Source organism: Narcine bancroftii, chromosome 1 (assembly GCF_036971445.1).
Source record: "Narcine bancroftii isolate sNarBan1 chromosome 1, sNarBan1.hap1, whole genome shotgun sequence".
NCBI lineage: Eukaryota > Metazoa > Chordata > Chondrichthyes > Torpediniformes > Narcinidae > Narcine > Narcine bancroftii.
In genome coordinates this window covers 375942167-375964927 of record NC_091469.1, presented here as the reverse complement: position 1 = coordinate 375964927, position 22761 = coordinate 375942167, and the positions used below count along the sequence as shown (strand labels likewise).

Below are 22761 nucleotides of genomic sequence, written 5' to 3'. Positions count from 1 at the left end.
CTAATCAGCTAGTATCTTCACTTTTATTGGAGGTAAACAGAGATAGTGCAGATGCTGGGAAACTCAAGCCGCATGCAAAATGCTGGGGGAAATCAGTGGGTGAGACAGCATCCATGGAAAGCAATTAGCTAGTCATAATTTTGGACCAAAACCCTTCAAAAAGATCTTGTTTCCCTGTTTCCTGCTGAGTTCCTCTGTTTGGTGTGTCACCCCATTTTCATTGGAGCTATTTATAAAAATATAGCCATTAAAACGTAGGTGTTGAGTGATGCACTGGTGTAGATTGCTGAGAGAAATTTGTAGTGTATACTGCAGTTAGTATTTTGACAAAAGATCTGGGTATGGAGCAAACCCTGTTGCAAATGAGGCACCTTCAGTCTCTAGAAATCATCGGATCTGAAGTTCAGCAGTAAACAGGCCTGGGAAATAATCAATAATTGAGTGAATCACACTGCAAAAGCAGAGTACTTTTGTGAATAGTAGACAGTTATTTCATTTATTTCTCTATATACATGAACATGTTGTTGCCCCAGAGCCTTTCTATGGCGTAGGTTTATGGATTTCAAGTGCATTTATCAACACATCTGGGTATTATGATTTAATCTTTTGAAAACTTTTTGGTTGCCCTTTGGTTACGGTAGTGTTTTTTGCTGCCAAGCTAATTCCTTTCCCATTCCTGACCATGATTTATTTCCTACCAACTTCAGGCAGGAGATCCTGAGGTGAAATATTAAAATGGAAGCCACTGATTAAATCAGCCTGGTCCATCTTCCAACTGCACATACAATGATTAAAAAAAGCTTCAGACGTTTAAACATGAGAGACTGCTTGAAAACTGGAGCAACACACAAAATGCTGGAGAAACTCAGTGAGTTTCGAAGGTAATAGATAGTCAACATTTCACCGAAACTCTTCATCTGGAATGGCAAGAAACTGCCAGATGTTTGAATAAAAGGGAGGAGGAACGAGTACAGATTGGCAGGAGAGGGGGTACAGGTGGGAGGGGGAAGAAATAGAAAATATAAGTAAGAGGCTAAGAGGTGACAGAGGAAGAGGCTGAGGAAGGAAGAGAAGCAGTGGGGGAGATGGAGGAAGGAAGGTGTAGATGACAAACAGATAGAGGGAGGGAAAAGAGAAGGAATGAGGCCATAGAGATGTGGGAAAGCTGGGGGCTGGGAGCTAGGTTGAGGAAACAAGGGGAGAGATTACTGGAAATTGGCAGTAAGCCACAAACAGATATGTAATTTTAGGAAAGTGAAGTACAATTAAAGTGGCTGGCCACTGGGAGATCTTGGATCTTGCGGTGGACAGATGAAGGTGCTCAACAAAGTGATTTCCCCCAATCAGCACCCATTCTCCCTTCTGCAGAGGAGGCCTCACCAGGAGTATAGGAGTCCTTTGAGAGGCTGATCATGGCCAGAATTAACACATAACTAAGCAAAGGTATGGACCCATTGCAATTCACGTATCGTCATAATTGCTCCACACCAGATGCAATATTGCTGTCTCTCCACTCAGCTCTGGATCATTGCAAAAAGAGCAACTTATGGCTGCTCTTCTTCGACTAAAGCTCAGCCTTCAACAGCATTATTCCCTCAGTACTGGTCAAGAAGCTTCAAACTCTGGGCCACTGCACCCCCTCCTCTGCATCTGGATCCTTGATTTCCTCAACGGAAGACCACAATTAGTATGAATTGGAAACAGCTTGCTCTCCTCACTGATTATCAACACAGGTGCACCTCAAGGATGCTGCTCTTCTTACTATACACCCATGACTATGTGGCCAGGCATAATTCCAATGCTATATACAAATTTCCCAATGACACCTTAAATGGCAATGGGGAAGCATACAGGAGGGAGATAGATGAGCTCATTAAATGGTGCCATGCCAACAATCTTGCAATCAATATAAGAAAAACCAAGATGATGATTGTGGACTTCACGAGGAAGTCAGGGAGCAAGACCCAGTCCTCATCAAGGGCTCAGTAGCGGAGAATGTCAAAAACTTCAAATGCCTGGGTGTCAACATCTCCGAGGATCTGTCCTGGAGCCTCCACATTGATGCAATCACAAAGAAGGCATGCCAGTGGCTATTCTTTGTGCAGTGCTTGAGAATATTTGGTATGTCACCAAAGACTCTTGTAGACCTCTACAGGTGTGCCGCGGAGAGCATTCTGGCTGGTGGCATCACTGCCTGGTATGGGGGCACCAAATCTCAGGACAAGAAAAAAAACTTCAGAGGATTGTTAACTTAGCCTGCGACATCACAGGCATCAGCCTTCAGTCCATCGAGGACATCTACAAGAGGCAGTATCTTAATACACCAGCCCCTATCCTCAAAGACCCCCACCACCCAGGCCGCTTCACTCTGCTAACATTGGGGAAAAAGGTACAGGAGCCTAAAGACGAGCACTCAGCAGCCCAAGGACAGCTTCTTCCCCGCTGATTCCTGAATAATCAATGAACCAAAGATGCTAATTATTTTTCGTCACAATTTTGTTTTTTTAATTATTGTTGTAAGGTGGATGATATGAATGTTTGCACAATGATGATTCTACAAAACACCAAATTTCGTGACTTGTTCATGGAAATATATTCTGAGTAGAGCAGTGGTTCTCAACCTTTTTCTTTCCACTCATATATCACTTTAAGTAATCCTTATGCCATCAGTGCTCTGTGATTAGTAAGGGATTACTTAAGGTGGTATGTGAGTGGGAAGAGAAGGTTGAGAACCACTGCTCTAGACCCAATTGTTACTGAAATATTTTTCTTGAGAAAAATTGTCATTGGCCCATTTTGTTTGGGGTTATGAAACTGTGCACATAACAAGCACATAAAACCCAGCGGTTTTCAAACCTTTTCTTTCCACCCACATACCACCTTAAGCAATCCCTTACCAATCACAGAGCACCTATGGCAGAGGGAATACTTAAAGTGGTTTGTGAGTGGAAATAAAAAGGTTAAGAACCACTGGAGTAGAGGTTGCATTAAGGAAGAAATACTGAGAAATCTGGACATAAAGCTTTGCCTCATGCAGGTGCAGCTTGGTTTCAGAAAGAGCTGGTAGCATGTAGTGTCTTTCTCATTTAATTTTAAGGCAAAAGTTGTGGCAATTTTTTATATATATATATATATTTTTTTTTTTAAAAAAGAATCTTCCAATTAAAATTCAAAATGTTGTGACAGACCTAGTAGGGAGATATGTAATGGTGCATTGTCAAATATACTATGAATTTGTAGAATTTTAAAAATTTGTATGCTCCAAATATTGATGATGAGAAATTTATTCAAGATACATTTCTTAATTTGGCAGAGGCACATGATAATGTGTTAATAGGAGAGGATTTTAATATTTGTCAATATCTATTATTAGATCTACTCGAGTAGCAACATGTACAAAAGCAGCAAAAACTACATTGGTTTTTATCAGAGATTTGAATTTAATAGATGTATGGAGGTTGATTCATCCTAGAGAGAAAGATTATTCTTTTTATTCAAGTATATATGATTCTTATTCTAGAATTTATTTATTTTTAATCTCAGCACAAATGCAACCTAGGATTTTTGAAGCGAGAGTTCTATCAGACCATTCACCTTTATTAATAATGATGTAAATGCTTGATAAGAAGAAAACAATTTATATATGGAAATTGAATTCTTTATTATTGAAAAGGAAAGTTTTTTGTGAGTTAGTTAGAATGCAAATTCGGACATTTTGTGATACAAATTTGAACTCGGTCAATGATTCATTTATTATATGGGATGATTCAAAAGCTTATTTAAGAGGTCAAATTATAGCTTTACTTCTAAAATTTAAAAAGGAGCATATGACAGAGATTGATCAATTAGAAAGAGAAATAACAGTTTTGGAAAAGGATCTTCAGAAACAGGATTCTGAAGATGTATAGGCAATTAATTAATTAAAAAAATCTTCATTATAATATATTGCAAACTTACAGAACAGAGAGAGCCATTATAAGAACAAAACCAAGATGCTTCAAATTAAGAGAGAGATCACACAAAATACTTGCTTGGCAATTAAAAGCGGAATAGAACTCAAGAACAATTAATGCATTTAAAATGGATACGTATAAACCTCAAGAAATAAATGAATTATTTAAGAACTTTTATTTGAAATTGTATAACTGAATCTTAATGTATGAAAATAAAATAGATAGATACTTATCACAGATAACTTTGCCTAGATTAAGTTTGAAAGAGCGAACTGAACTTACTCAGGCAGAGGTGAGGGAAGCTATGAGCTCATTACAGAGTAATAAGGAGATTATGGATTTCCAGCTGAATTTTATAAAGAATTTAAAGATTCATTAAAATTCCTATTTTTGGCACCTCACAGTTTGGCGGGCAGCAACCTCCTTTGAAGAAGACCGCAGAGCCCACCTCACTGACAAAAGGCAAAGGAGGAAAAACCCAACACCCAACCCCAACCAACCAATTTTACCCTGCAGCCGCTGGAACCGTGTCTGCCTGTCCCGCATCGGACTTGTCAGCCACAAACGAGCCTGGAGCTGACGTGGACTTTTTACCCCCTCCATAAATCTTCGTCCGCGAAGCCAAGCTAAAGAAGATCAAGCTTTGGAAACCCATACTCTCCCAGAATCATTTTCAATACCAATAATTACAGTGATTCTTAATAAAGATAGAGACCCTTTAAAGCCTTCACCAAAGATCTTGGCAAATAGAATGATGAAACTGTTGTCTAAAATTAATAAATATGGATCAGACAAGTTTTGTAAAAAAAGAGTCATCTGAAAATGTAGCTAGATTACTTAGTATAATTCATTTTGCACAAAAAAAGAGAATTAAGTGTTGCAGTGGTTCTAGATGCAGAAAAAGCATATTTTGGACTGGAGTGGGATTTTTTTTGTTTAAGGTGCTGGAAAAAATTGGATTGTCTTTTGTGAACTGGATTAGGGCACTGTATAATGATACTAAAGCTAAGGTAGTGACTAATGGAGAAATCTCTGCATTGTTTCCGTTGGCAAGGTCATTTAGACAAGGATGCCCTGTATCTCCAGCTTTGTTTATTTCAGCTATAGAACCACTTGTTGAAGCAATTCAGAGTGATTTGGAAGTTAAGGGATTCAGGATAGATCAAGAAGATCATAACATTATTTTATTTGCAAATGATGTTTTAATATACTGGACTGAGCCCAAGACATCTTTATGAAAATTTTATGTTATATTTGAAGAATACAGAATAGTTTAAGGTTATAAAATAAATTGGGATAAAAGTGAAATGATGCCATTAATGGAAGGTGATTATAGTCAATGTCACAGAGATGCCCAGTTTAAATGGTCGAAAGAGAATATTAAATATTTATGCATTCACATAGATAACAATCTGAAAAACATATAAATTGAATTATTTACCATTACTTAAAAAGATTGAGGAGGATTTAAAAAAGTGTATTAATCTACCAGTAACTTTAGTGGGAAGGGTTAATTGTATTATTATGAATATATTCCTAAGATTACAATATCTTTTTCAAACATTACCTATTTTAATACCTCAAAAAAATTTCAGGAACTGAATAAATATGTAAGGAAATTTCTCTGGAAAGGTAAAATGTCAAGAGTTTCTACAGAGAAGTTAACATAGAATTTCAAAAATTATTGAGTGGCACAAATGAGATTTCTTACTTTTTTTGAAAGAGAGGAGAAACTGACCTGGGCTAAAACAGAAATGAATAAAATAGGGGAGAGAAAAGCAGAAGAATTTATATATCAATGGGATTCAGAATTGATGGTTGGTGATAAAGAAGCACCATTGTTGAAGCATTTGATTAATATTTGGAATAAAATAAATGAGGAAATTAGTGTAAGAGGATATGTATCACCCAAAATGCCTTTGATTCAAAATTATCTTATACCTTTTTAAAGAGATAGTCAATTTTTGGATATTTGGTTTTGTAAGGGGATCGTAAATGTTGAAGATTGTTACAAAAGGGGTCAATTAATGTCATTTGAGCAATTGAGAAATTAATATGGAATAACCCAAAAGACTCTTTTTTGTTATTTTCAGTTAGGAGCTTATTTGAGGGATAAGTTAAGACCCACCATCTGGTTACCTGGTTGTACTGAAGTAGAACTTCAGATGAAGAATTGTTAAAAATTTACATCTATGATATTCTCTTTATTACAAGTAGGAACTCCTATGCATAGAATTCATAAATCCAGTCAGAGGTGGGAATTAGATTTGAACATTGTAATTGATGAACAAAGATGGGCAGATCTATGTAGGGACTGTATGACTAACACTATTAATGTAAGGTATAGATTAGTTCAGTAGAATTTTTTCCCATCAGTTATATCTTACCACAGAAATTAAATAGATTGAAATCCGATTTATTAGTCCAATGTTTTAAATGTGGTGAAGATGTAGAACCTTTTTGCATTCAACTTGGTCTTGTCCTAAGGAAGGATATTTTTGGGTGGATTTAGGGAATTTTTTGGAATGAGTTAGAGGTGTTGTATTTCCACAAAAATCAGATTTATTTCTTTTGGGAAATATTGAAGGAATACAACCTACATTAAAATTATCAATATAGCAATTGGAATTTGTTAAAGTTGTATCAGCAGTGGCAAGGAAATATATTGCAGTTACTTGGAAATCAGATACATGTTTGGGTGTGGCAATTTAGAATGCAGAAATTCGAAATTGTATTCCTTTAGAAAACATTACATGTAGTTTGAGGAATAAATATCCTATGTTTTTGAAAATTTGGTACCCATATACCCAAATATTAGGTTTAAAATTTGTAAAATCTGGTCCTGCGAGAATCTCCTCTGAATTATGTTAATGAATTTTTAAAAATATGTGTGTGAGGCGACATCCCTATGTGCAATCCTGAAAATGTACTTTTCCTTTCTCTTTTTCTATTTCATATAACTATATTGTACTTTTTAAATATTGGCTATTTTGAGAGAGGGGGTAAATGCCATCATGTATGTAATTTCAAATTTTTTTTGGAACATGTACTACTGTTTTAAATCTTGATGTATTACTGCATGTATGGAAAATTTTTTTTTAAAAAAAAAGAGCAGATGCAGACTCTACCCCTTCATTAACTGCCATCCATGTGCTTGTCCAAATCTTTCTTCAATGTCAAAATTAAGCTTGCATTTACCAATTCAGCTGGCAGCTCATTCCACACTCCCACCACTCTGTGTGAAGAAGTTATCCCTATTGTTATCTTTAAACTTTTCCCTTTCACCCTTAACCTATGTCCTCTAGTTTTTAATCACACATGACCTCAGTGGAAAAAGCCTGCTTGCATTTACTCCATCTATACTCATCATAATTTTGATTACATCTATCATATTTCCCTTTATTCATCTGCCCTCCAAGGTATAAAGTCAAGATTCAAGATTAAAGATTCACTTTATTATCATAGTAATAAAATAGTGTCATTTTACATGAAATTTCTTTTTGCCTGGTGCAAGGCAGACAATTTGCCAATGGCAGGAATTGCCTAAGTGCCTCTTACAGTTAGAGAGAGAGAAGAAAAAGAGAGTTGAGTTCCTTCCCCCCCCCCCCCCCCCCCAAGTCACCAAATGTCTGCAGATTCACCTCCAGCGCTTCCACAGCCCTTGCAGCCATACAGAGTCCAGTCCAAATTATTGGCAACTCGAGCTCCACATCCCAACCTCCAGCACCCTTGGCACCTCCTTCGAGCCAGTTTCCAGCAGTCTGCAGCCTGGTGCAAGTCTCCCAACAGCAGTCTCCAGCAGCCAATAGCTTCGTCGGGTTCCTCACCTTGAGTTGTCAGCAGTCCGCTGCATGCACTGGTCTCTCAGCTGCAGAGCACCTTCACTGGTTCGCTGCCAATGTCACCGTCCCCGTGGATCATCTCCTCCTCTGCTTCTCCCTCTCGGACGGTACATGATCTTCATCTCCTTTGGTTCCCTGCTCCAGTTATCTGCTTCCCCGGAGTCTGCAGCCCCTCATGGCTGTTGCCAATTAAAAGGCGCTGCCATCTTGGGTGCAAACCTGCGGTCTGGGATTTCAACTAAAACCACCATCATCTCCTTGAACGCCCATTCAAAGCCCATGCAGAGCCGACAGCAGTCGACTGAGCAGCTGGACCCCTCAGGAGCCCTGCATCTCTGCTCCCTCGCTCTCTGTGGGTCCCCACCAGCAGCAGTACTGCTGCTACATCAGCTCCGGCAGCTTGGCCTTTTTCATAGATCGAGTATATTGGATACTTGATCTATGAAGACCTAACTTCTTTTACCTTTTCTTGTAACATCTTGGCAACAAGTCTTGGCAACATTTGCACTGCAACTTTTGTTCTCGGCTTTTGTTCAAGTCTTGGCAACATCCTTGGAAATCTCCTCTGCACTCATTGAATCTTATTTATATCTTGTTTTAATCTTTTTGAGATGGGCATTGTATGCTTGGATTTTCAGAACACATATGGTAAACTGCCACATAAAAGACATCTTTAAGATAAGGATGCATGGAGCTGAGGGTAGTGTATTAGCATGGATAGAGAATTGGTTAGCGAACAGCAGGCAGAAAGTAGGGGATAAATGGGAGTTTCTCCAGTTGACAATGATCAGCAGTGCTGGGTCTGCAGCTGTTCACCATACACATTAACAACTTAAAGGAGGGGAGCAAGTGCAGCATTTCAAGTTTACTGATGACCCTAAATTGAGTGGAAAGAGGTGCAAGTAGGTTAAGTAAATGGGCAAGGATCTGGCAGATGGAGTACAATGTTGGTAAATGTGAGGTCGTTACTTTGAAAGAAAAAATAGTAGATCAGATTATTATAGTGAAGAAAGATTGCAGCAGGCTGTTGTGCAGAGGGACTTGGAAGTGCTTGTACATGAAATATAAAGGTTAGTTTGTAACAGGTAATCAAAAAGGCAAATTAAATGTTAACTTATTGCTAGAGGGATAAATTTAAGAGCAGGAAGGACTTCTGCAACTGTAAAGGGTACTGGTGAGGTTGCATCTGGTGTATTATGTGCAATTCAAGTCTCCGCATTTGAGAAAAGATTCCTGATGAACCGTTCTGGCCCGTAACATTGACTATTGCCTTCAATGGATGCTGCAAGTCCCACTGAATTCCTCCAGCATTTTAGGTGTTGCTCAGGAAAAGATATACCATCTTTGGAATTGATATGGAGGAGATTCACTAGGTGGATTCCAGCAATGAGGTTGCTAGCTTTTGAGGAGAGACCGAGAAGCCTGGGAACATATTTCAGAATTCAGGAAAATAAAAGGAGATCTTATAGAAACATAAAATCATAGAAAGAATAAGGTAAGGCAGAGGAAGGAAAGTTGTTTCCACTGGTAGCTGTGACTGGAACTTGTGGACATTGAGATTCAGGTGAATTGATTTAGAAAGGAGATGAGGAGGAGCTGATTTTCCCAAAGAACACTGAATCTGGAATTCTCAGCCAAAGGAAGCTGCAGAGGCATTTTTCTTGAATATAGATAAAGCTCAGATAAATAGATTTTTTTTTGCATTTTAGGAGAATTAAGGGGTATGGTGGGGGTGGGGGGGGGGGGGGAACGCGAATAGATGGAGTTGAGTCCATAGTCAGATCAGGCACAGACTCCTTGAATGTTGGAACAGGCTCAAGAGGCCAGATGGCCAACTCCTGCTCCTATTTCTTATGATCTCATGCCTCCTCATAATGGTAATTTCAGCCTTCAGCTCGGCATGTTGTTCATTCAGCAAACTTCACTGGAGGCCAATAACATGAATGGTCAGCTGCCTAAAGCCAGTCTGCACTTGTTACAATTGAAGGTGTTATGGCAAGAGCATGTTCTGACAGCTGTTCAGCATCCAACCTAAAAATGTGAGAATTGAGAAAGTGCTGGTGTTTGAATTTTACTGCAGATGGAGACAAAGAGGGACACCTGTACCTACAGGGCATTGGGTACCACTTTGAGAGCTAGTGAGAGTGAGATAACCAAGCCCTGAAACATTCATTCATGTTCAGTGACCTCACTAAAATGGTTATGGTCATGCATACATATTCTAATGCCAGATCCTACCAACCACACCAATTATCTTAATGACTGGTCAGTTAACTTGGCTACCAATCTCCATCATCTTGGACTCATGGCATATAGCTATACTATTTACCTCCTGGCCTTAGCACCATTGCATGCCATTCAGATCTTTCAAGCCTGCAAAAACATTCTCAGCAAAACCTTGTCTTCATATATTGCCTTCTCTAACACACTTTTCTTTCCCTTTGTAAGCAAGTTGGTTTATGTTCTGTGGCAGCAGAAGCAAAATCAAGGTGAGCAGAGCCCCTGCATCCATAAGCAGTGTGAAGAAGCCATGACCATGACTGTGGCCAGCTGCAGGCTGGCATTACATTACCATTGTAACCGCATAGTTGACATAGCAGTTAGTGTGGTGCTCTTACAGAGCCAATGACCCAGGTTCAAATCCAGCACTGTCTGTAAGAAGTTTGTGTGTTCTCCTTGTCTCTGAGTGGATTCCTGGGTGCTCCAGTTTTCTCCCATCTTTCAAAATGCATGGGAGTTGTAGGTTAATCAGGGTATTTAGAGGGCATGGGCTCAAGGGCTGGGAGGGGCTGTTACCATGCTACATGCATACATTTAAATATAAATGTTGAAATTCAAAAAATCTAAAATATATTCAGTAGTTCTCATCACCTTTAAGATGCTGATGGTGTAAGGATGCAAGTCTTGCTCCTCACCACTATCCTTAGCCCTTGTTCCTGTCTCTTCTCAGAAACCTAAAGACTATAACTTAGTCATCAGTATAATAAAGGACACACCAATAATGAAGTCATTCTGCCACTCAAGTTCATACTTGTCCTTCAAGTTACTGAAATGGCTTATCATTTTGCGATAACTTAGAAGCTGGGTCTGCATGTGATGAGGTTTTGGACAGAATTGTCTTGAATGCAGAGCAGAGGGTGTGATTCTGCCATAAGTGTCTGTTCGGCAGAGGGCAAAGTTATTCCAGTCCTGCTGCAGAGGACTTAGAAAAAGATTTTAAAGGAGCAGATTACAGGAGGAAGCTGCTTGGAAATCCAATGTAACAGTTAGATCACCAACAAAATTCCTCCCTTGTTCCAAATAGTTACAGGTTAATCGGTTAATTGGTCATGTGGGTGTATTTGGGCAGTGCAGACTTATGGGCCAGAAGGGCCTGTTACCATGCAGTGTCTCTAAATTAAAAATTATAAGTTTGGCAATGATCTTAAATTTTCAGGAGCTGTTTCATCAGATTGTACTTGTGCATTAGGATGATAAATAAACTTGAACTCTTTCATCGGCAGATAGCCCTGATCACCCACTTGCCTCCCTTAGATGTCTTAAATGTCACTTACACTATCAATGATACAGAAGGAAGCAATATGGTTGCCTGCAGGCTGGTCATACGTCAGCTGAAAACTACTATCCCCTTCAGTTAAGACATGGGACACAGTTGAGCTGTGCTGCCTGCAATGTGGATGTGTGCAGTCAATGGCACCATACACTTTGAGAAAGCCTACAAATGTGGAAAAGCACCATGGTCTCACTGGCAAGGGAGAATGAATTTCAGTTACTTTTCTTTGAATAGATTGTTAAAGTGATCTCTCTCTCTCACAGCTGTGGATGAGACATCTTCAACTGTAACCTAGAAACCATACACTTTTGATAAAGCCTACAAATGTGGAAAAGCACCATGGTCTCACTGGCAAGGGAGAATGAATTTCAGTTACTTTTCTTTGAATAGATTGTAAAGTGATCTCTCTCTCTCTCACAGCTGTGGATGAAACATCTTCAACTGTAACCTAGAAATTGATTGGCCACAGGTAATAAAATCCTTGACCTGCTTGCTGTGAGCCATATCAGTTGGTAGATTTCAATGAGGTTTTCCATATTGAGTCAATAATTGCTCACATGTTCCTAATCACAGAATCAGCTGGGAGAATTTCTTCCTGAACATCCTGAATTTGAATAATCTTTTGTTGAGAACCTTTCTCTCCTTCTCTGTACCCAAAAGCTGTTCTGCTTTCACATCCCTTGTTCATTCTGCCAGAGATACTCTGCACTCCAAGGTAAATCCCTGTTAATGCAATCTAGTCTAAGAGCTATGTATCTTTCAAGTCAGCAAGGAATCCTTTTCTGCCTGCTACAGTACTTAAATTATTTCAACATGAAGTAGCAATGAAATATTACTGACATCTGACCAACAGCTAGAATAAAATCAACTAACCTGGGTGAAGTCTATGATTGCCTTAAATTGAACCAGTGTGTTTAAGAAAGTGTTTCCACTGAAATTCTGTTTCAAAATGAAAGCACTGATGCAAAAATCAGCATTTTGTACTGATTAATGCATGGTTTATTGCTCACCATACTTACTGTATTAGCACATGACGTGATTTGTTCAATAGAGATAGAAGTATGAGAGAAACATAAAAACTACAGATGCTGAAATGTTGAGTAAACAATGAGATGCTGTAGGGACCTAGCACATCAGGCAGTATTTATGGGTTGAAATGGTCAGAAAACATTTTAGTCAGGTCCCTTTATCGAAACTAAAGTAAGAAGACATGACATTGAGTAAATCAGGGCTTGAGAGGAGAAGCTGGGGAGGAGCTAAGAGGCGACAGTGGTTTGTAGGTGGGAGAGGTAGAGCTTGAGAATGTAATCATAGAACTGGAGGACAGTGCTGTGGATAATATTCTGGGGCTCTGCACATATTGATAAAGCCTAAGGTATGTTTATACTGAGCTATATTGCCCCATATCTGGAACTAGTATGCATTTTGAGCATTGATACTCATGTAAATATTATTACTGTCGTTGCAGTGAAAACAAAAAAAAATCTTTTTTGTTTTGCAGAATTCCAAGAATCCAGACGGAAAGGAAAACCAAATGCTGCTAAAGGTGTAAAGAGGAAGAAAGTTGTAGCTGAGAACGTGACAAAGAAAATTCCAAAATCACCTGTCAAGTCTCCGTTAAAATTAAATAATGATGGGCAAAGTGCAGAGGCGGCCTTTTCTGCCCAAGGTGTTCCAACTGCTGCTTCACCATTGAAAAAGGGCCCCTTGCTTGTCCAAAATGGAGAGCTGGAGAGAGAAGGAGAAATTGGACAAGAATATTCAGAGGACCTGAATTTTATTGGTGAAATGACTGATGTTAGAGCTGGCAAATCACTGCAAAGAAAGACTGTGGAATCACAACATTCAATTGAGTCATTCAACAGATCCCCAAATTGGAGTGCTCACCAACTTGAAACTGATGCAACCCTGGAATTACTAGTCGCAGAGAAGCCTCCTTCACTATCCTATGAGGACCCAGAGCAGCAGATTCAACGGCTTTCTTTACTGCGTAAACATTGGATCATTAAAGCCGAGAACAAAAGTTGCAGTGCAAATGGGAGCTCTCCTTATGCGAGTTCTGCTTTTGACGTCCTATTGAAAGCTATGGAGCCAGAACTGAAAACTCTTTCAAGGGTAAAACTTCCTGCAGCTGACACAGACCCAAGAAAATCAGACGTCAGCATTGTGTCCCACGGAGTGTCAAGTGGAATATCAACAGTCACTGCACAGGGCCTGAGTCATTCTTCAGTATGTAAGTCTGAATATGTCACAGATCCACAATACTATTCAAATGTTACTCATATTGTGCCCAAGTCAGGGAACAGGCAGCAAGGACAAGGTCAGACTACTTCTCACTTACACTACCAGCAACCTCAACATATGTTGCACGCTAAACAAGATCAACATCATGGCTTATCTCAGAGGCATAATGGTTCACCCGCACACCAGCAGAATGAAGGAAATCATCATTTGCCACCGATGTACAATTTAACTGCAACCTCTTTAACTCCGTCTCAGACTACTGTCTTGCCTTATAGGCTGCATCAAAATCAGCTTCTGGTCAATTCAAATCAGTCAGTGGCAGCTGATCCACCTAATTGTGATCAAACAGGATCTGGTTATAAGCAGGTTCAAATGGCACCAGTTGCCAACTCTGGGATGGACCAAACGTCCAACATTTTGCTCAAGGACCAGAAGCCTAAAAAGCAGGGGAAGTACATATGCGAGTACTGTAATAGAGCATGTGCAAAACCAAGTGTTCTGCAAAAACATATTCGATCACATACCGGGGAACGGCCCTACCCTTGTGTTACATGTGGGTTTTCATTTAAGACCAAAAGTAATTTGTACAAGCACAAAAAATCACACGCTCATGCTATCAAACTTGGTCTTGTATTAAGATCAGAGAGCAGCAGTACATCAGTGTCGCAGGAATCTGATCGAGGGCTGAGCATTCAGTCAGATGTCGAGGAAAGCGGGGAAAGTGAGGCTGACTCAACCTCAGAGGAAAAATATTTCGATCAAAAACACTTTGAACAGGAAGCTGCACAAGCAGCTGGCAATGTGTCCCATTCAGAAGTGGCCACAACCTTTGCCAAGATTCTCTCATCACCCAGCAAGCCAGTAAATAAAATTACTGGTTACGACACTTATGAATCTGTGACCCTGCACGAAAGCACCGAGACAAAAGTTGCAGGTGAGTTACTGAAAGTGGTGGTTTACCCAGTAAATGTTTCTCCCGTCCGTGCCAATAGTCCGCGGGTGACTGGTTTAGCTCCAGAACCAGTCAGTTCACAGCCACAGATGAATTCACAGACTGCTAAAGAGGAGTCAGCTTCAACTTGGATGTCGTGGGTGAACCAAGACGTGGGCTGCAAACAGCAGTTGGAAACGAGCCCACAAGAGGAAGAAAAGACTTCGTCAGTATCTTCACATGCTCAGCTTCAAAGGCAGCAGGCTACTGAGCAAGGGAAGCATCATCTGAGCCCACGAAGTTTAGGGAGCACAGACTCTGGGTATTTTTCCCGTTCTGAAAGTACGGATCAACAAATGAGTCCACTCACTCCCTTTGTTAAGTCATTGCCCACGACCGAAGTTGACACAAACAAGGGCAGTTTTCCTTGTCCTCATAGTAATCAAATTATGGCCACTGTTTTGCAGATAAATCCAATTTCATTTGAAAAGCATTTGAAGTCAGTAGGTCCTGCTTGTGCCCAGATGGCATCCAAAACACTCGAAGAGCGCATTTCCAAGCTGATATCAGACAACGAAGCAGTGGTGGATGATAAGCAGCTGGATAGTGTAAAACCAAGAAGAACGTCCCTTTCCAGAAGAGGAAGCATTGACTCACCAAAACCCTACACGTTTAAAGATTCATTCCAGTTTGACCTACGGCCTCTTCATTCTGGAAGGAGAACAAGCTCCAGTTCTGATATCCCCAAGTCCCCCTTTACACCCACTGACAAGTCGAAGCAGGTGTTTCTTTTGTCAGTTCCTCCGCCGTTTCCTTCTCTTGACTGCTTGCCGATCACTCGAAGTAATTCTATGCCTGCTACTCCTGCAAATTCCTCCACACCTGCAAGTACAACGCCAGCTGCACACCCGCTACGGGGGAGCCAGTCATTTGATGACAAAATTGGTGGTTCATTCAGTGACGATGTCTTCATACCCGGGCCACAGGCACCAACGCAACTTGCCCACCCCCGAACCCTGGTCAGGCAGACTGCAGTGGAGGATTCCTCAGCCACAGAGGGGCAGAGCTTTGCTTCCACCCGCTCCATGGATGAGGGTTTCCAGAGGAGCACCATGGGAGCAGGGGTTTTGATGCCGAGAAGCAAGTCGTTTGAACATGGGCCGCGTGCACAGGAAAAGGCGAGGAAATCGCAAGGCCGGGGCTCCATGTACGAATGCGAAACATGCAGGAACAGATACAGGAAGCTGGAGAACTTTGAAAATCACAAGAAGTTCTATTGTTCAGAGCTCCACGGGCCAAAGGTCAAGCCAATCGTCACAAAAGATTTGGAACATGAAACACTGTCGCGTGTCACGTCACCACAATTGTTACACTACAGGGTAATAGGGGCAACGGGTGTGCTCCAGCAGCCACCTAAGGTGAGGAAGAGAAGGAAAATTAAAAGTATTGGCGACGATGACGAGCTTCTGCCCAGTGTTGGGGCTGCGATGAGTACCCTCAATAAGGAATCTTTACCAGACCAGTTAAGCACTGCTGCCTTTGATGCGTTTCATCGCAGTCAAGTGGGTGGTAGCACCCAAGCCCTAAGTGTTGGTGGGAAAGGTTTACTGGGAGAGCACCTTCAGACAGGTAGCCAAGACCATTCCCTGGAGGATCAGCTGTTTACTAATGAACTTCAAACTAAATCATCACCTTCACCATCGCAAGAAAGGGAGTTAAGCAGGACCAGCAGTGGCGTATCTGTAATCCAACACACAAATTCATTGAGTCGACCCAGTTCTTTTGAACAGTCTGAATCTGTGGATAGAGGTTCTCCTGGCCCTATGCAAGGAAAGGAAACCTATAATGAAACTACGCAGCTTTCAAGGTTTGCTAGCGGTAAAGAAGATGGTTTTAGCCAATCCACTGCCCAACAGCTACCGAATCCTGGGCTGTCAAGGGCAGCGACTTGTGAGCTCACGAGATCTTTGTCCGCAGATTGCACTTCGCTGCAGCAGTTAAGGTTGGTGCGTCAACATAACATTCAGGTTCCAGAGATTTTAGTCACTGAGGAACCAGACCAGGAGCAGGATGTGCAAGGAAATGAGCAGACAGAGAAATTTCACTGGCCTCAGAGGAGTGAGACACTGTCAAATCTGCCAACCGAGAAGTTGCCACCAAAAAAGAAACGAATTCGCTTGGCTGAGATGGAGCACTCCTCTGGTGAATCAAGCTATGATTCATCACTGTCAAGGAGTTTCAGCCAGGAGAGCAATCTGTCTTGTTCAAGTCTCTCGGCCTCTTTTGATAGGGAAGATAATCCAAGGATTGAAAGTCCTTTGAAGTTGGAAGCACTTATTAAATCATCTGAATTGGCTCTGGTTAGTCGTTCAAATAGACTTGGTGTTCCTAATCCACATCACAAAGAAATGAGACGTGCTGCATCAGAACAGAATAATAATGTGCCACCATCTATGGAGGTTACTGCAGGAATTCGTAGCAAGTCATTTGATTATAGTATCATATCCACATCGCCAGAAGCTTCTATGGAAATGATTTCAACAGTGGCGTCCGAAATAATAGCTTCCGGCTCTGTCTCACTTATTGAAAGAAGAAGAGGTCCTCTTGTACGTCAGATGTCTTTGAGTATTGGCCCAGATATTCCTCAACCTCCAGTTTTGCCTTCCAGTTTACTGCAGCAGAATCTAACTCTACAGGTAGCTGCTCTACCACAACTGAAAGGATCCTTATCAAACAGGTTATCTCCTGTGTCCTTTTTAACTTCACAACATCAATTGTCATGTGTGACACAGGTTCGACACATAGTACACCATGAGCCAAAATTTTCGATACAAGAAGTAAACGTAGGTAACCAAATCCAAATTAAACAACCTTTTGTTCAAACATCTCTTACTCAAAATCCCGAGACATGTTCAGTTACTGAAGGTTACCTGAAGGTACTGCCTGCCAAACTAATAGCAGATCAACATAAATTGTGTCCAATTATATCTCTTCCTCCTGCAACTGAAGATAGTATGTATGCTCCTAAATACCAGCTTCAGGTTGTTCAAAAACAACCCTGCCAGCCATGTATACTTCCAGATGCTGTGTCCCAGCTGCCAGCCATTCCCCTCTCAATTCCTGTTACTCTAGGATCAAGTGTAACTTCGAATATTTCAGACAAATCACTGGAGATTATCTCAAATTTGTACTTGGTCCCTCCAGTCCAACACATCCACCCTGGGTTGGCATCTAATCAGTACCAGCCTGCAGCCTCTCTTGTCATGCCTGTTGGAATCCAGAGTAAGAAACCCATTTATAACACTGCGACCTGTACAACATTGCCTCAGATTCTAGTCACACAAGATCAAACAAACCAGCAAGCTCTGGTGATTTGTAAATTTGATGATCCAATAAATTCAAACACTGTCAAGGAAGTACCTTTAGGATTAAAGAATTATTTAGAACCCCAACAAAATAAAATTAAGATCTCTGCTATTTCTGAAAGTTGTCATTCCCATCACGAGAGTGGAACTGCACTTGTAGCAAGTGGATCAAAAATGCCACCTGACTGTCTCCTTGCACAAGAACCTACAGGTACTAGTAAACGTATGTTGTCACCGGCAAATAGTTTAGATATTGCAATGGAAAAACACCAGAAAAGGGTTAAAGATGAAAGCGGATCTGCAAGTTCTGGTAGAATAGCACCTGCACTGTTACAAAACACCAAATTTGTTGAAGTTACTAAACTAAAAAAACCCATGTTGGTGAGACAGCTTTGCACAACAGATCAGGTGGAGAACTTGCTACCTCTTGAGCAAGAAGGTACTCTGAAAAACAACTCTCAAATCTTAGACCTCGAGATCTCACTAACAAAGCCTCTTCATGAGCCATCAGTTCTTTTGAAAGAAGCTGTGGAGTCTGAAGGTCCTCTGTCTTCTTCAGGAACTTTTATTCAAAAGTCACCCGTAATTATTTTCTCTAGTTCTTCACAAGCATATACAACTTTGTTGACGTCGCTCACTAATACTCAGGATGATATATCTGCATTAAGCAATGACAAAATACAACCAGCAAACTCTCAAGCCCAAATAAAAGTGAGATCTTCCTTTCCAGTCACCAGCACACGAGATGTACAATGTGCAACACTTTCATCTCTGAAGACATCAACAAGTTTTAGTTGGTGTTATCTGAAAAAGTTGAAGCCCCTACATATCCAGCAAGTAGACAAAAAATTCTCTGCCTATTCAACTTGGCATATCAGTGCTAATAACCCCAATCCACTCGGTTTACCAACCAAAGTCATACTTGGTCTTCTCAATCCAAAACAGAAGATCAAAAAAATGACATACACTCAAGCAAAAAGCACACCACTTCATTCTGGCATACTGGTATCTTCGAACAAATGGAAAGCTGAAAAGTCCAAGGTATTAATAGTTTTTACTTGACCTATCTCCTGTGACCATGCTAACTTCAGGAGAGCTCTATGTCTTTGAGTCGAACATGAGACAAACTTAAATACTCAAGCCATCAGTTCAGTTTAATGAAAATGTGTTATATGTATTAGGATCAGTTCAAATGACCACTTACGATTTCCTCACGTTAAATATTGTAAAGGCCATTATGACTGTTTTCAGTCTCAACAAAAAATCTCCCATACATGTCCATTGGCTTCATCCCTCCTTTTGGGGAACCTTCAACAGGATTTTGATCCCTAATTGGACACTTAAATTAGTTTCCATGTCCTCCTGAAGGCTGGCCTTTTCTACCTCCATAATATTTCCCAGCTCTGGTCTGATCTCAACTTTTTATTAATTGGATACTGAATACCTATTTTTATTTGTGGCTATTGTCTCATTTTAACTCAATTAGTATACTGTTGTCATTTTTGTTTACAAAAGCATCTTTTCTGCTGCAGCAAATAAGAACTTCACTGTCTATGTACTTTGTACAAGAATATGACAATAAACATAGTTATTGTCACACATATAATCTGCATGGGAGAGTCTGGATGCACACTGGGAGATTGTTTCACTGAACATCTTCGCTATGTCCACTGAAATAATGGGGACTTTCCTGTGTCCAATAATTTTAATTCCACACCCCATTCCCACACTGACATGTCTGTCCTGTCCTCATTCACTACCAAATCGAGGCCACCTTCAAATTGGAGGAACAACATCTAATATTCTATCGTGACAAACTCCCAACAGGTGGCCATAACATTGACTTCTCCAGTCTCTGATTGTCCCCTCCCTGTCTGTCTTTCTGTATCCCTTTGTCTTTCCTCTCTCCACCCCTTCTCTCTGTTCAGCGAGCTATCCCCCATCACCTCAGCTTTGTTCTCTTCTGTTCCCCCACCCATATCCACCTACAGTATGACCACTTGCCTGTTGGCCTGTGCTTCTCCCCCTGCCCCTTCTTCCCTCCTTCCCTCATCTTTTTTATTCGGGCACCTGCCTGCTTTCTGCTCACAGCTTGATCAAAGGCTCAGGCCCGAAATGTTGGTTATCCATAGCTTCCTATGTCTTTGAGTCGAACATGAGACAAACTTAAATACTCAAACCTGCTGAGTTTCTCTAGCGCTTTTGTGTATTGCACTACAGTCATACCGTCTGCAGACTTTCCTGTTTAACATCATTGTTATCAACTAATCTACTGCTGAAAACCCCATACGCTTCTTTATTATTAATAGACTTGATGGTTCCAGTGTACTGTTAGCTATTCTTTCCAAACTCATACCTCAGCATTAAGACCTCCCTATTAAGCAGATCCTTGATTTTTAAAAAAAATGTAATTCTTGTTTCTGATTTCCTCTATTTTATCTCCCCTCTCATCACTCATCCCTCTGAGGTACCAGAGGGTTCTTTAGTCTTGATGATATTAATGTATGTCAGTTGACAAATTTTTGACTTCACTCCCTCTCAAACATTCATAATGCTCTGTAAAATTAATTTTCTTAACTAGTAAAACACATAAGTTGCAGGTGCTATGATTTTAGTAAAAATATATTCCCCCCCCCCCCCCGCACTGAGTTCCTCCAGCATTTTGGTGTGTTTTCCTTTACCAGTATTTATTCACCTGATCTTCATTTTACTCCATGCTAAATTCATTGATAATACCCCATGAAGTGTCCTGTGACACTTGATGTGAAACATAATAAAAATTCAAGTTTCTTGTTTCTAATTGAAATGTATCCCAATGTTATCCCACATTTTCACCAGGCTTTGTAGTAATAATAGGTAGAATAAATAGAAATCTGAATTAATGACCATATATACTTATGCATTCGGCAAATTTTTTTGGACCACATTTTGGGGCAAAAAAGGGGGGAGTTGACTTTTACATGGATCAAACTTTTGACCTTATGAGTACCTGCGTTGTTCAAGGCATTGGGAGCTCAGATGGCTGGGGCCAGGTGGTAAGTTCATGGTCGGGGCGTTGGTAGCTCAGACGGGTGGGCGGCCAGATCGAGAATCTGCAGTCAGGAGTTCGGATGAACAGGCAGCAGAGATGAGGATCTGCGGTCGGGTATTGAGATAGGCAAGCAGTGGGGGCAGGATCCGTGGTTGGAGTGTCAGGAGCTCAGATAGATGGGTGTCGGGATGAGGATCTGTAGTCAGGAGTTTGAATGGGTGGGTGCTGAGGTGATGATCCACGGTTAAGAGTTCAGATGGGCAGGCAACGGAGGCGAGGATATCTGGTTGGACCGTTGGGAGATCAGATGGGCAGGCGGCCAAGGCAACAAGAAAAAATAGGGAGGGGTTGACTTTTACTCGAGATGCCAAAGAAATCTGATTTTTTAGGCCAATAAAAGGGTGTCGACTATTACACAGTATCGACAATTGCACGAGTATATACAGTGGTTAAGTTAATCTCCTCAGACACCACTCAAAATAATTCAGATATTTTGTTGTTTAATAGACATACATAAACAACCATTTATAGGGTATAAGAATAAAATCAGAGATAAAATCACCAGCAACTAAAGTCAAATTTGACTTATCCTAAAATTATATTTTTATTCAAATTGTATTTAAAAAGATTTTACTATTCATTCAGAAATGCGAATCTGCTATTCATCTATTATTCTGGGATGTGTAAATGGGGATGGGGGATTTATATTTTTTTTCATTTAATTCTTATTACTTTTTCCTTATAAAACTGATAGTTTGCAGTTCAAGCAGCTACCTGGAAAAGGGGAATCTTTGGAAGAGGGATTGGTTTTGGAAGAGGGATAGGCAGTCCTGGAGTCTGTCAGAAGTAAGTTAGGGGCTTAAAGTTTGACACCACTGCATTTCAGTTGCTTCTTTTTGGGGTCACGTTGGGTCACTTCATCTAGCATCATTATATAGATGGAACCTGAAATATGAAAGAAAGAAAAAGGTGCATTTATGATCTTCAGATGCATCAAAGAACTTTGCAGCCAACCGATTTCCTTTGAAGCAAAAATTCTGTATTAACACTGAGGTTAGAGGTTATGTAGTCCAAGTTAGTAGTCCATCAGTGGGCCCGCGACATTTAGAATTTAATGTTTGAATCATTAATTGCATTTCTAATTTTTTTTCCAAATTTAAATAGGACATTACGTCCCTTAGCCATTGTGCATGAATAGGTGGGGTATTATCTTTCCACTTAATCAAAATAGCACGCCTGACCAGCAATGAAAAATAAAATGCAATATCAATTGGAAGTTAGTAAAACGTCATCTTCTCCAAGAGTTTCAAACAGAACAACTAAGGAATAACATATTCTTAACGGGCAATTTTAAAAATCTAACTTTGCTTTTCCCTTTTTTTCAATTTTACCCCCTCAAGGTATTTATAAACATATGGTTCAAATAAGGGTTTCTTATTAGCTCAGTATGATGTACTATAAATGCACAGCATAAATTCCTTAAGGCATTTTAGATTATTTATCTTAATGAGATTGCTGGCTATGTTATGTTTAGATAATAAAATCATGATAATTGAACAAAACAAGAAACTGAGTTTCTCAATGATTCACGATATTGAACTTACCAACCTTTTAAGGAGTTTTCAGGAATTGTGATCCATTCTGGCTAATGACTTGTTGGCATCATATGCAAGACAAGGTACACCAAAGGTTTTCGCTTTGAGGCCTTGAATGTAAAATCAATATTAGTGTAGATACTTGAAAATATTTACTGGGTGGGTAAATATTTTGCAAAAGCTAAGTATGATAATAAAATCTGTGGAAGTATTTCAGATAGCTTTCACTGCTTGATTTCCTTGTTAC

General features: G+C 40.3%; 1 protein-coding gene across 7 annotated transcripts in view; it reads left to right on the top strand.

The window, feature by feature from the left end:
* The window catches only part of hivep1 (HIVEP zinc finger 1), a 182944-nt gene that overhangs the window by 108080 nt on the left and 52103 nt on the right, over nucleotides 1–22761 (top strand). For all 7 annotated transcript variants that reach the window (XR_011349797.1, XM_069913386.1, XM_069913389.1 and 4 more), the window contains one exon: nucleotides 12850–18929. Coding sequence is in view for 6 of the 7 variants with exons in the window: in XM_069913386.1 (XP_069769487.1) it covers nucleotides 12850–18929 (6080 nt within the window). In the remaining variant the exon portion in view is untranslated. The remainder of the gene's footprint in view (nucleotides 1–12849; nucleotides 18930–22761) is intronic.